The sequence below is a fragment of the Larus michahellis genome, chromosome 14, assembly GCF_964199755.1.
Source record: "Larus michahellis chromosome 14, bLarMic1.1, whole genome shotgun sequence".
NCBI classification, from domain to species: domain Eukaryota; kingdom Metazoa; phylum Chordata; class Aves; order Charadriiformes; family Laridae; genus Larus; species Larus michahellis.
In genome coordinates this window covers 2,051,361-2,065,563 of record NC_133909.1, presented here as the reverse complement: position 1 = coordinate 2,065,563, position 14,203 = coordinate 2,051,361, and the positions used below count along the sequence as shown (strand labels likewise).

The window sequence follows — 14,203 nt, the reverse complement described above, 5'->3', positions numbered from 1 at the left end:
GGGACGGGGACAGTAGCCCTCCTGCCTTGTGCCAGCATGTCTGGGCAGATGCATTTTTTCCCAAGCATCCTCCTATCAATAACCCACTTGTGTTTCTGGTTGATGATCCACCAGCTGACCCTGGCTGGTGGAGCAGCTCTGCCTGCAAACTCTCTGCTCACAGCACCATGCTGACTGCATGGTCATAAGACCCTGGAAAAATCATGAAATGAACCAAAATCGAGTATGTAGTGCTCCTTTTATGGAGCCTTTCCTTTCCGGGCCACTCCAGCGTGTGTGGTGTTGCAGGGCTAGAAGCTGACCTCTACTTGTTCCCATTAAAGGCAGCAACCCCTCTGCAATCTCGGCCCTCCGGGAGACAGGGCTTGGAGGAAAAAGCCAAACTGCAACACAACCTGGCAGCCAAAACCACAGGGAACATCCCATTTTGGTAAAAGTCCCCCAATCCCTAACCCCGGCAGCCTTTTCTCCTGACGTTGCAGGGATTCTGTGCATTGTCCCCCAGAATAAGGCTCGAGGGAGCTGCCTGGTAAAAAGGCAGCCAGAGGGGATGGCGTAAAAGAGTCCGGCAATACCCGCTGCTGCAGGGGACGTGGGTGGTAAAACATCCCTGGAGTGGCATGGCTCATGGCACAGCAGGGACGGGTCACAGTGACCGCGGAGGGTCTACAGCAGGTTTGTGTGCTTCCCCCGAGGGGCTGGTGTGGGCACCGGGGAAGGGGGGACAAGCCATTTTGCCCCCACATCCAGGGGTTTTGTGCAGCCCTGGTCTTGCTCATCATCTGAGGCGCTTGCCTTGGGCTGCCCCCGGACTCACTGAGCTGACGCTGTGTTGGTGGAGGGGGGAAAGAAGCTGAAGGAGCCCCTGGAGAGTGCAGTTGCCCTCCCAGGTATGGGAAAACCCCATGCACCGTGGGGCTGTGTGGCTCGGCCTGGACTGGACGAGACAGATCCCCAAGTTTTGCGGTCAGAATAAGGCTCCAAGGGCTCACACCAGGCTCGAGGTCATTCCTGGGAGGGTTTGTTGGAGGCAGAGGCAGGTGGGTGCTGTGATGCCCAGGTACTGTGCAGGTGCCTTCGCAAAACCGCAGCATCTGGTGGGAAAACAGGCATTGGAGAGGGGTTTGGGGATGTACCCCGTTGTTCCTTGGTGTTTGATAAGCGTTCGTCATGTCAAATGACTGGATGTAAATTTCTGGTCATCAGGAGGATAAGCAGATCCCATCCATCCTGGTGGGGAAGAGGCAGCATCCCAGCTGGTGGGGACCACCAGCTGCAGACCTTGGCACCCCTGGAGAGGCAGGCCCAGGGCTTTTTTTTACGGTGCAGCCGGGTCTTTTTTTTTCCGAGATCTTTTTTGATCCGAGATCACCACCTGCTGGGCACGGCAAAAAGCGCTGAGGAGAAAGCTGTCAGAAGAGCTTCTGCTAGGTGTTTTGGGCTGTCTTGGCTAAATCAGCAGCTTGATGGTGAGTCTGCATCCTGCCAGGTGCCTGACAGGCAGGATGGAGACATGCAGAAAGAAAAGACACTTATTTTCCCTCTCTGAATTCAAGTAAAGCAAGTATGGGAAAAGATGGACCCCCTTAAAGGGCTTGGGTGCCTCCAAACTCATCCATCTTTTCCATCTATGTGAGTTTATTTTGACAGCATGGGAATGGATACAGCTAAGACAGGGGCCAGGACCCTTGGACCCTCCACCCCTTGGATTTACTTTTTCCCCTCTTCCCTTCACCTGGTTCCCACCTGTGCCAACTATTCACCATGTTTGAGCCGGGGCTGGGAAGTGGTGGGAGGAGAACGGGCTGAGCAGAAACTTGGAGAAAGCCTCAGATTTGCAGGTTGAGCCATCGCTAAGGAAAAACCTGGGGGAGTTTGGGAGGACTGGCCGTGTCATGGGAGGGATGGGGCAGGTCTCCCCAGGTGAGGGACACTTCACCCAGCCCATCCTTTCCAGCAGCCACCAGCCATGTGGATGGGTTGTGGCTGCATGGCAAAGCTCCGCGCGTGCATCTTGCCGTCAGGAATAAAGCCATGATTTTTCTCACCGGGATCCTCGCCCTCGTTGAGAGAAGGGATGGAGGACACGTCTCTGCTCATTGGAAATGTCCCTGCTTCATCTCTTATGATTTGGAGAAGTGCAGCATGGATTTGTTATGGAAATATCGAGACCTATAGTGAATATTTGCCTGGCACCAGGCTCACATATAGTTCGATCTTCTGGCTTTAAATGTGCTTTGAAAATAAGCACTTTCACGTAACTATATCTAATATTATTTTCCCTCCTCCCCACCTGGTCGGTGACAGTGGGAAGTTGGGGTGATGCTGTGGAAGACAAGGGCTGTCTGCAGCATCCGCTTGTCCTTGCAAAAGGCTGCAGAGCTCTGCCCAAAAGCCATCGCAGTTTTAGTGAAGGGACCCCCGGCCACCCCCGCCTGTAGGGAGGGCCGTGTCCTCTTCTGGGTCAGAATGTCCCTTGTTCCCTGGAAGCCACCAACCCCAGAGCAGAGAAGGTCTCAGCTGTGGTCCCTGGAGAGAAGCTGAGCCTGATGCTGCCTTCTTGCTTGGATAAAAGGATCCTGGAGACCTTGACCCTGCACTGGGTTTGAGGGGGCTGAAACACTGGCCGTGAGCTGCATTGCTTAAAGCCGGAGAAAAACATACAGGCAGCGTATAGGGACTTGCTTTGCTCCTGAAACTGGTTTCTTCTCCCTCAAGCACCAGCAGACTCAATCCCGTCATTCAGGAAAGATGCTGCTGCATGTGGAAGTGGGGCAAAGGCAGCGAGAAAAGCCATGCCCAGGAAAGAACGAAACTGCTCACAGAGCCAGGGCTGTGATATGCCAAAATCCCTTTGATTTTGGCGTGGTCAAAGCGGCTAAGGGAGGCAGACTCGTTTTTCCAGTGCCTATGTATAGAGCCGTGAGCTCATAGTTTCCGACGGCGGGGAGCATTCAAAGTATGGGAAACAGGAATTTCCACCCCGCCTTGGTGCTGGCAGAGAGCAAACTGAAGCTGGGGAGATGCTCGGCTGCCCCAAATCTGCTCTCGCTGGCCCAGATCACTCATTCAGCAATGGAGATCTCGGTGGGTGCAACCCTGGCACCTCCAGCAGCTTCAAGGAGGGGCCAGGGAGGGGGATGGGGATGCCTACCCCAGGGGTGACTGTGCAACCTCAGCCCCGGCACGATCTGTCTGGAGAGGTTTCAGCCTCAATTTCTGGACCATCCCAAGAAAACTGGGATAACGAGTGGAGTGGCTTGGTCCCTGATCTTAAGCGGGGGGTGTGGAAGGTGTTGACATGCTGCAGGTCTCCTTGCAGCGAGGGACAGGGCTTCACGGCTTGAGACATCCCCCCCGGGGCATGTCTCCCACCATGGGTGCTCTCTTTTGGCAGCTGCCCCAGTGCACGGGACGGCTCGGCGGGGCTGCACCTCCCCTGCTCCTTCCAGAAACCAGCCCCATGTTGTAACTGCTGCAACCGCTGCACCCACGAGCGACTGATACTGCTGCCCACGCCTGCAGCCCTGCCGCGACAGCCAGCCGCACGAAACCACCCCTCCTGCCCATAGAGGACCTCCATGGCCCATCTCACTGGGGTTTGGGTGCCAGAGGTGCATCTCCTCTTCTGCCTGCCCCACAGATCCTGCAGAGCCCTGGGCATCTTCTTGGGGCTGGAGGACCGCAGGGCTGGGAATGCTTGTGCGGAGCATCTCTCTGCCCCAAGGCAAGACTCCCCGCTATGTCAGGGTTCTCCGGAAGGCTTTCCATGATGGAGACTCCAGGCCCTGCAGGCCATTGGGGCCCCTTGATGGTTCAAATCCAGGTCCCGTGGCTGCACTGCCACAGCCAGAGCTGGGGAAGGCGTGCAGGCGGGGCGCCTTGGGGTCACTGTGCCTGCTCTGGGAATCTCATCCTCACATTCCCGTGGAAACGCTCAGCAAGCCTGAGTGTGGGCTGGCAGCCCCGTGGCCACTGGCCGGGCTGAGGGGTGGCAGGGGTGGCTGGAAAGAGCCGAGACTGTGGGAGAAGTGACCCACCCCGTGGCAGTTTTTCCAAGGCTTTGCAGGGGAGACACCTCTCAGGTTCTCGCCTGGGGGTCGAGCGAGGGATGGGCAGCACCCTGGGACACATGTAAGGCCACAGGGAACCTTCTCCATGTGTGTTTCCAGCCGGCACCTGGCCAAACAGTGACTCATGAGCCACCTGCGGCTGCTGAGATGGCCAAGCTCGGGGCTTCTGCCTGCCCTGAGCCCACAGGGCTCCTGCCGCTGCCTGGACTGCAGTTCCCAAAGATGCTGGAAACCCCCTCCAGGGCAGGTTCAAGGCAGCAGTGGCCCTCGAGCCTGCTGGAGTGTGTTTGCTGGGCTGTGTGCTGCCACACCGGTGCTTGGGTGAGCGTCTGATGGTGTAGGGCGGGGAGCGCAGGGCTGGAGTGCGGAGTGTTTGGGGGATGAGGAGGGGAGGGGGCGTAGGGATGAAGATGTGGCCAGGGCGAGGAACAGGGAGCTGTGGCGGCTGGAGGCAAGAATTGTTTGGCAGGAGCCCAGCCCTGGTGCAGGGTGCTGCCGGTCACCCTGCTCTGCAGCAACAGAGGGAATTTGGGCTCCCGACATCCCCTTTAGCGACTGTTTCATTGGGGTTTGAGCTCAGGGATGAGCCCGACTACAGGTGCCCATCACATGAGGGAAAGCAGGCAGGACCGTGCTGCCTGTCCCTGCCCTCCGACGCCTGACACTGGCTCCTCGCCCCCTCCCTGGCCAACCAGGCAAATATCAGGCCTTTAAAATGGGGAACGAGTTCCTCCGCATTCAATCCCCGGGAGCTGGCCCTGTCCCTGCTCCAGCTTCTGCGCAACACGCCCGCATGACACGCGCAGCCAACACCTCTGTGTTATATAGTTGTCCCAGTCCTCTCCCCAGCTGGTGCTCGGTGCTGGGGCACGGCCAGCCCCGCTTCTGGGGACAGCAGTGGAGTGCATGGAGGGGCTCCTGCCCTGGTGCCCTGCAGCAGGTAAGGGGGCTTTGGGGGCACAGAGGAGCTGGTGCACAGGGTCAGGGTCTCCTTCTGCAGCACGTTGGGGGACCAAGTCCCTGATCCCTCTTAAAGCAGAGCAGGAGCCTGCATCTTTCTTCTCTTTGATTGGGAGGGGATGGTTTGTTGTGTTCTTGTGACCGTCCTGGCGCAGGGGATGGCTCCCAAGGAAGAGGAGGTCAGCCAAGGAGGGGATGGCAAAACCTCCAGAGACAGCTGTGAGGATGCCCATGGGCACAGTCATGCGTGAGAAAAGGGGTGCAGGTTGGGTCGGGTCTGACAATGCTGCAAGGTCTGGAAAAACCTGCAGGTTTTATGAAGCTCAGGTTTTAAGAGAAAGGAGCTGAGCTGAGCATCCCTCCTCCCCTCTCCCCTCTCTCCTCTCCCCTTTCCCCTCTCCTCTCTTCCTCCGCCCTTCACCCATCTCCCGCTCCCTTCTCCCTTTTCCCCTCTCCTCTCTCCCTTCTTCCCGCTCCCCTCTCCCTTCCTTGAGCCGCCGCATGAATGCTCCCTGCCCTGGGAGACGCACGGCAGAGCTTCAGACCCAGCCCAGACGCGGGTCTGGGGATCCCAGCGGCCCCGCGCTCCCCCTGGCGCCCCAGGCTGGGGCAGGGGCCAGGCGGGATGGCTGGGCTCTGCCCTCCCTGCTCTGACTAAGAGGAGACGCCGGGCTCCGGGGCTTGCTGACCACACCATGCTCCGGCGTGAGGAGCACAGCCTGGAGATGGCTGTGGCCTGGCCACCAGCCTGGGACATCCTCCAGCAGCCTGGAAGGAGCCTGGCGTGGGTGCTCGCTGCCTGCCCCGGGTCCAGCACGCCCCCTCTCCATCCCCGGGGGGTCCTGTGCTCCCACCTGTCCCACTGCCCTGGCCTCCCCCTGCTCCCGCTGGCCCCTCTGTGTCCCCTGGGATGGGAGCATCTCCCTTTCCATGGCAGGTTTCTTTGTGGGATGGGAGTTCCCACCTCCCGTGCACCTGGAGCTGGCAGCAGTGCACGGAGGCACTCGTGACACAAGCTGAACCTGCTTTATCTGTACCACGTGCTGAGCACGTCCATCCAGGGGCTCGTGCATGTGATTTTGCAGCCGGGGATTGTTGCCCCCGCTGGCTCTGGAGTTGGGGTCCTCCCGTCATCTCTCTCTTGCCCCAAGGGCCACACTGAGAGGCGTAATGCTCCTGAAAATGCCCTGTCTTGTTGAGAGGATGCCTAGTAGCTGTCAACTGCATCTGTTAGGGGCAAGAGGGCAAAAGCAAGAGAGCAGGGAGGAGGAGGAGAGATGAAGAGATGGATCATGCTTATCATTTCAACCTTATTAACCCATCGTGCCTCTTCCTCGCAGCTGGGGAGCGCCTGTGGCCGACAGAGCAGGGATGTCTGAGGCCTCGTCCAGCAAGGAGGGACCCCCGGCCGAGTGCCCCGTGTGCTACGAGAAGTTCCACCCGCTGGAGGCCATGCACCGCCAGCTCAGCTGCGGGCACACCTTCTGCCACGACTGCCTGGTGAAGTGCTTGCTCTCCGCCAAGCTTGACGGCCAGGTCCAGAGCAGCATCATCTGCCCCATCTGCCGCTACGTGACTTTCCTCAGCAAGAAGAAGGCTCTATGGCCGCCCAAGGCAGGTACCAACCTCCGGGCCCTGGAGATGCCTCTGTCACCTTCCTCCTTGTCCCATCTGACCAAATTGGAGGCCAGCAACACCTTGGTGGTGCCCAGCCATTTTGTGATGCCGGTGCAGAGCTTCGACCGGTGCTGCAGCACAGGAAACAGCCCCATGGACTCGCAGGGGGTCCCAGGAGAGCTGGCACGGGAAGCCCACATCTTTGTCATCAGTGACCATGGGATGCCACTGGTGGATGTGGACTGCAGCTCCCTGGGGAGGAGAAGCAGAACAGAAACACGAAGCTCGGTGTCATCCAGCTCGGCCCTGGGGGTGAAATGCTGCCAGTCGCCCATCGCCCTCGCCGTCCTGCTCATCTTGACGGTGGCCATGCTGGCGGCTGTGCTCCCTTGGCTGCTGCTGGTGAAGAGGGACTCATAGCAGGGATGGGATCAGCTCAGATGCTGGAGGTGTCACTGATGCTGGGACAGAGCTAGGGCTGGGACCTCTCTCAAAAGATCCCATGAGAAAGTCCAGAAGCAGCTCCAGGTGAAGCTCTCTCTCATCTGGCCAGGGACTGAATGGACTTTCAGACCTTTCTGCAGATCTCCGGGTGCTCACAGTGTCGTCGCTGGCATTTTCTGCCTCTTTTGGTTAAAATGTGGCTGGTCAAACCCTGCTAGTGGGTTCCTCTAGTGTCTTAGCAGGGAGCATGGTTTCTCCTCCCGCACCCTGTGACAGCCTGTGCAGGGGGTGAGGGGGCCCTGCTGGTCCCTCCCCTCCATCCCAGCTGCCGGGGGGCTGTGACCGTGGCATCCAGGGACCCAGAGCCTGGGGACAGCCAAGAGCTCTGTGCATCGGAGGGTCCAGCTGCCAGGCCGTGGGACTTTGGGAGGACACCAGGCTCTTGGTTGGCTGTCAGGGTCATCAGGGTACGTGGTGCAGCCACTCTGGAGCAGGAACTCATGACGTTCCATCCCAAAGGTGTGAGCCTCTAGCTACCAGGCAACAAGGGCAGTGAAACCAAAGGAAAGAGAGTGCGATCCTGGTCTCCATGAACTCATGCTCCCCTCCGTCAGCCAGTGCTACCCTCCCTGCAGAGTGATGGGGTGGGAAGGGACGCCAGCTCATCCCCCAGGCAGTCCCAGCCTTGCCCTCCCTCCCCTCTCCCTCTGTGCTCCCCAGGGTCGTGGTCATCCTCTGGCTGTCACAGGCATCCCTCCTGCCCTGGGGATCCAGGGACAGGCATCAGGGTGTGGGGCAGGGAGATAAACCAATGGTCCGGACTGTGTAAGGGGATGGATTTGGGATCCCACCCCGCACTCCTCGCCAGAGCCCTGTGCCTTGGCAGAGTGATGTTTCCTCATCCCTATATCCAGCTCCTGAGGTTTTCCATCTCATTTTCACCCGTGCCAATAGGTTAGGCACCACTCATCCCCACATGCCCCCTGGCTCTGCCCTCTTTGGGACCGGTCCCACCCAGAGGAGCCTCAGCCCCTCACCCCAGGGGCCCTGGTTTGGGAGGGGAGTGGACATCTGAGAAGTACAGCTGAGATTTGGGACCTTCCATGCCTGCTCAGGGTGGGGGCAGTGGGGGCTGCTGGTCACCCCCATGCCAGAGCCGCCCACTGGTGCTGGGGCCGCTCGTGGCGTTTTTCCCCAGCTATGTGCCCCAGCGCAGCATCTGCACCCGTGCTACCACCTTTGTCCTCCTGACCCAGTCCCTGGCCCTGTGGGCGCTGCTTTCGGCCCAGTCATTCAGGAATGTGCCCTGAGGGCCCTGGTGCTTTCATGGGCACCCCAATGTGTCCAGGAGCAGGATGTCCCCCACCAGTGCCTGCGGGAGGGGACAGTGGGGTGGGTGGCTGGTGTGCCATTCCCATGCTCCTGAAGCATTCCCGCTGCATGGCAGGGCATCAGGTAGGACAAACGCAGCCAGCAGTGCCACCGAGACAGCTTTGGGATCAGACAGAACATCGCAGGGGAGCAAATAAGAACTGCGTGGGGCTGGTGAGCAGTCTGGGGCAGAGGAGGTGCTGGCCGCTCTGGTGTTACAACAAGGGCATGGTGCCCTGGCTGGGCTGCCAGCTGCCTGGCGTCTCCCTGTGGTGCTGTTACTGTGTGCCCCCACCCCCTGCCTCAGTTTCCCCAGCCACACCCAGGGTGCAATGACACTGACCCCTGCATGAAGCACTGGGAGATGGCCTGGGGAAAAGTGCTTGAGACACCGCACTGGAATGGAAATCCTATTTCACAAGAGATGATTACCTGATAATGACGTGTCCGTGCTTCATTATTTAATAGTAAACCTTATTATTAGTCTGTGTGTCTGTATTATTAGGGTGACAGGGAACCAGCCCCTTGGCAGAGGGCTCCTGGGAGGTGGGAGTGTGCCCCCCCCCTGCTCATCTGCAGCCCGGGGGTCTCCTTGGGGGTAGAGATGGAGGAACCCTCTTTTGGCTGCTGTTGCTGGAGCCCTGGAGATATTTAGGCAAGGCACCGGGGACAGGAAAGAGCTTCCGTGGCAGCACTGGGATGAGATGGGTTGTCTCGTGCCGCGTGGGGGTCATGGGCACCAGCAGGACCAGGGGAGAGGGGACCAAGGCTGGGGGTGTTATCAGCGGGGGCGGCCAGTGCCATGGACCGGGAGGTCGGCGGTGGGGGTCCAGGGGCACCGCCCCCTTCGGAGGCGAGGAGGGCGTTCACCACAGGGTGTCACTGCTTGGCCGGGGATGGCTGTCAGCGCTGGCACGGTGGCAGGACAAGCCTTGGGGAATGGCAGGCTGGACCCCCAGCTTTCGGTGGGTGAGAGTCAGGCAGCAAGAGGTTGGTGATTCCCTGGGACACCCTGTGCTGAGCATCCCCTAGTGCCGCTGGGGGTGGCACGCTCCTTGTGCGGGCACAAGCCAGGGCCTGTTTGCGCCAGCACCTGCTGCATCAGCCTGCAGTCATCTCTGCTGCTCGGGGCCAGCTGATCCCCCACCATCCGCACGTCCTCACCAGAGCCCGCTCATCTCCGGCTCAGGCTAGAGTAACTCAGTGCTTTGTTTTATCACAGTGACCTAACGGCCTAGCTGCAGCTTCGGGACGTGTTTCGGATGGTTGTGTTCTCTGCAAAGATCCCCGCGAGGTGGGGATGTTCACGCGGTGCTGCTTTGACACTGCCCCGTCCGTCGGCAGAGATGCCAGCATGGGGCTGTGGGCAGCTGGTCGCTCACTCACAGACAAATTTTCTTGGTGAGCAGCCCCATGCAGCACCTTGCACGCTTACCCTTAGCCGTAGGGTCCTGGCACACGACTAGTGCTTGTGATTTAAGCTGGGAGCTGCCAGCAAGTGCTGGAGATGCCCTGAGTGCCCTGTCTCCATCACACCTGTACGTCACTGGTATTGCATCCCAAATGCCCCCCCCCCCCAACACACACAACCCCCCCAGCCACCCCGTGACTCACATCAGCATCCCCTGCACGCTACTGACCTGGCCCTGCCCCGCTCCCCCTCTTGTCCTTTCCATTGCTGGAGAGGGCTGGGGTCTGCCATCCCCTGTCCCACGGGAGACCCTGGTGATGCTGGAGCCATGTCCCCCCGTTCGCAGGTATGAACCCCATGGCCAGGCACTATTCTCAAGTTGCCGCAGGCCGCCCCAGGCAGTAACCTGTGGAGCGCACGGCCCAGGCCGCTGGTAGAGCCCATTAGGGCAATTATTTCCTAATGTGAGTGTGGGGGGGAAGCTAATGGCTCTCTCTGGCAGATAAGGCAGGCCGCTGCGCACTCACACAAAATTAAGGGTCAGCCCGTGGCATAGGCATAGCTAAGGGGCCAGTGACACATCCTGCAGGCAGCTCTGGAGGAGGGGACATGTACCTGGTGGACAGGGGCATTGTAGGACCCAGTGGTGAGGACAAAGGGCTCTCAGCGATGGGGCAAGATGCAAGGGTGGAGGTGCCAGAGGAGCCCAGGCCCCAGGGTGTGAGAAGTGTTTTCCCCTTTGCTGTGGTAGGAGAGGTCTCCAGGCCATGTCTCTGCAGTTTGGCCACAGGCTAGATGAGCACAGACGTGTGGTTCCTAACTTGACAGGCAGGGTGGGCAGGTCACCACTTTCGGGGTAATCGCCAGTCTTCTCTGACAGCTGTTGTGCTACCGACTCCAGCCCTCAACCCACTTGCAGAGGGCACCATCTCCTGCTGTGGACATCCCTCCCTCCACGCTGCAGACATCGTGGTGTGTCCCTGAAAGCAGCCTTTCCCACTCATCCCCTGGCAGGTCCCAGGGCTCACGGGCAATGGAATCCACTGTGCTACATGATCCCAAACTGGTGTCCAGCCTCCCTGCTCCTGGGCATCGTGTGCTGCAGGCAGAGCAGCATATTGCTGGGCATCGCCACTGCTCAGCCAGGCAGCCTGGCTTGGGGACTGTCCCTGGGTACCAGTCGGCTGGAAAAGGGGTTGGGATGTCTCTGCCAGCTCTGTGATTTTATACACATGGCTATGTGGAGCAAGCTTGTATCACCTGCTAGAGGTTTTGGGAGCCTGTTGAGGAAGGAGTCAGGCATGGTGGCTGTGTGCCCATGCAGAGCTTTCTGAGGATGCTTCTGAGGATGCTTCTGAGGATGGTTCTCTTCTCACAGGATGGAAAGAGTACAGATCCTTCCCATCAACATGTCCTCTGTCCTCCTGAAAGAGAGATCTGCTGCACTGCTGTAGCCCCTACTGGAACACCAGCCCACACCATGAGCACAAGGGTTTAATAGTCTCTTTTTAGGAGAGGGCACCAGAACCACCCCAGGTTTGATCCATTTCTCCCAAGTACTCAGAGATGAGTACTCACTTGGTGGAGCACTGGTTTGAGCTAGAAGCATAGTTGGGTGATGAGTGCATGGCGATGAATAGGCGGATGGACAGACAGAGTGTCAGGTCAGTATGAGAATGGGTATTAGATGGAGGTACACCTGTGCGAGGATAAAAGGCTGTGGGGATGAATGGACAGATGGGTGGACTTCCACACCTCTCCATGTGGGATGGACAGTAGATAAAGGGGGCATGGGGATGATACACAGGACTATGCAAGGTGACCTAGGCCTTGCCATGGTACTGTGGCCCTCATGAAACCCCTCTTTGGTTATGTGGCACCTTGATCTGTGCATAGACCGGGGTTGTGTTTCCAGCCCTGCACAGCTGGTGTGGGATAGAACCATGGGCAGGAGTGGGTGTAAGTCCCAGGAAGCCCTGGCCAGCGTTGGAAAGGGACAGAGCCAGAACTGCCGAGAGGCTGGCAGGCATTCCTGATGCAGCATTTAACGTGTTCTCCCGCACAAGGTCCAAGCAGTAACATTGCCATTCCTGAGTCATCTTCCACCACTGTCTCCACCCATCATTTGTTGTCATTTGCCTCTGCAGGTGGAGATGTCCTGCAGGCAATCAGCACATCAAGCTGACAGGTCTGCAGCACCTGGGGTGACAGCTGATGCGGCCCCAATTGTCTTCTGTCATCTCCTCCCTTGCTCTGCCTTAAAGAGCTGGGATGGGATGGCTGCAGGCCTTGCTATGCTCTAGCTATGCCTGTTGTCTTGCTGGTACCTCTTCTGCTCCCTGTGCAAGCTGATCTCAGCTGGCCTGTCATCCCTCCATCAGCCCCCAGTGTGGGCAGCACCCCTGGCAGATCCCAGCATGTGCGATTTCCCTGGCTGGGGAGCACACGCTGCCCTTCCCACGCTGACAGCTCAACATCTTTGCATGATGGCAGCAGGGCTATGAACCCTGGGTAATGGCTGCATAATGCATCATTAGCAGGAAAAGGTGGCATTTTTATGGCATGGAGATGGGAGAAGTGGGAATTACACAGGGCCCAGGAGTGCTTACTGGCCAGACACGTCAGCAGGCTCCATTAGGAACCAGCCTCTGAAAGCCCCAGCTCCATCAGCTGAGATCTCACCATGAATAATTGAGAAGGAGGCTCCTCCAAGCTCCCTCCCTTCCCCTGCACCCAGCCAGGGCTCCTGGAGAGACACAGGCACTTCAAAGCTGGAGTGGGCCTGGCCCAGTTTGTCCAAAGTGGCCAGTGTGGGACATTGACAAGAGATGACACCAACCCAGCTAGTTGGGTCTCTATGCCTGGGTCTCTCCAGCCAAGATCCTTTTTGGCTCCATCTCCAGCACATGGCAGACATCTTCATACATTTTCCACCTTGCCAGCGTGTGGGGCACAGCCCTTGGCTGGAGTCCTCTGCTTGGGCTTTGAAGAAGACTGGGGTTTTCCGAGCCTACAAGGGGACTGGAGGTTTGGCAGTGCATGAGGGGCTTAGTGTCCTCGCTGTGAGGATCCCCCAACCTTCAGCTGAAGGATCGTGGGGACAGGAGCCAGGCTGGAGCCAGTGTCTTGGTGAGGGTCTGATTTGTTCTCCCACGGTGGCTGTTTGCAGCAGAGCACAGCGGAGACACGGGGAGCCTGTGTCCTGCGCTCCTCTGCATGGCCTGGCAGCAGCACCCCGGGACACATCCTGCTCAGATGGCTGGGGAGGTTTTACGCTTCCCTGTGCCATTCTTACAGATCCTTTTTATCAAAAACTCAGCAATCTGCCATGAAAAAAAACCCCTTGGAATATCATCAAAGCTCTGCGCTTTCTTTCCAGCAACTGCTGGCAAAGACCTGCAAATGTATTTTTCTAGGAAGAGCTTCTTTTTGCAGGTTTTGCTTTAAATGATGGGAAAACAGTTTCCTTGACTCAAGTGTGACTTCTCTGCTGGTTGACGGCCAGTGCTCCCCGTGGTCGCTTGCGACGGACCTGTGTCTGGTGATCCCAGTGCTGGGTGCAGGCAGGGACCAGTGATGCCGAACTGGGGGGTGCCCGGGGGTGCTGCAGGGCCGGTGCCAGGCACCCAGCTCACTGTGCACGGACGGATCCTGGCACACGTGTACAGGAGCCCATACACGTCCTCTCTGCAGCAGAGCTGAAGATGAGCTGGGTTTGTCATCCACCATGGAGTGCCTGAATGTGGGAAAAGTCAGGGGTTCAATGAGAAGCTGCATGCTGAGAAACACTTCCGCGTGATAAGAAAGCCTAACTTTACTTAACTATAAGGTGTGGAGTCTCCTAGAAAACCCATCCTGCCCGCTCAGATGCCTCAGGGGTCGGAGCTGCCAGACTCTGGTACCATCCCAGACTGCAGGTGGCTGCTGTGATACCAAAGATCCCCAGGGACACGTGTGGGAGCACATCCTTGGGCAGAGCTGATGGTTGTGTCTGCTGGAGCTAGGTCTCATCCCCAGCCAGCCCTGAGCCCTGCCCTGGTGGAAGGGTTTGGTCCCAAGATTTTCATTCCCTGGGAACCGATTGTATGGAGAGTGGGTGGCCATGAAGCACTGCTGAGCATCGGTAACGGCAGTCATGAATTAACTTGGTGGCCACTCAGGGAAAGCACTAGCCACGAGGCCCAGATGGACAGCAGAGCCACCCAGCTGTGGCCGGTGCTTCATTTGGTTTGCTCCCAGCCAGGCCCTGGAGCAGCAGCCAGCCCTGGGGATGCGCAGCGATGCTGGTGGCACCAGGAGCTGCTCTTCAGCTTTGCATCCAGCAGGT

The 14,203-nt window shown here is 58.5% G+C and overlaps 1 protein-coding gene across 1 annotated transcript; it reads left to right on the top strand.

Annotated features, from left to right (window-relative positions):
- The first annotated feature begins 6,293 nt into the window (after positions 1 to 6,293).
- Positions 6,294 to 7,070, top strand: LOC141751084 (RING finger protein 222-like). The gene has a single exon (XM_074607368.1). It carries the CDS (start codon positions 6,405 to 6,407, stop codon positions 7,068 to 7,070), a length of 666 nt encoding a protein of 221 aa, XP_074463469.1. The 5' UTR covers positions 6,294 to 6,404.
- The last annotated feature ends 7,133 nt before the right edge of the window (positions 7,071 to 14,203 follow it).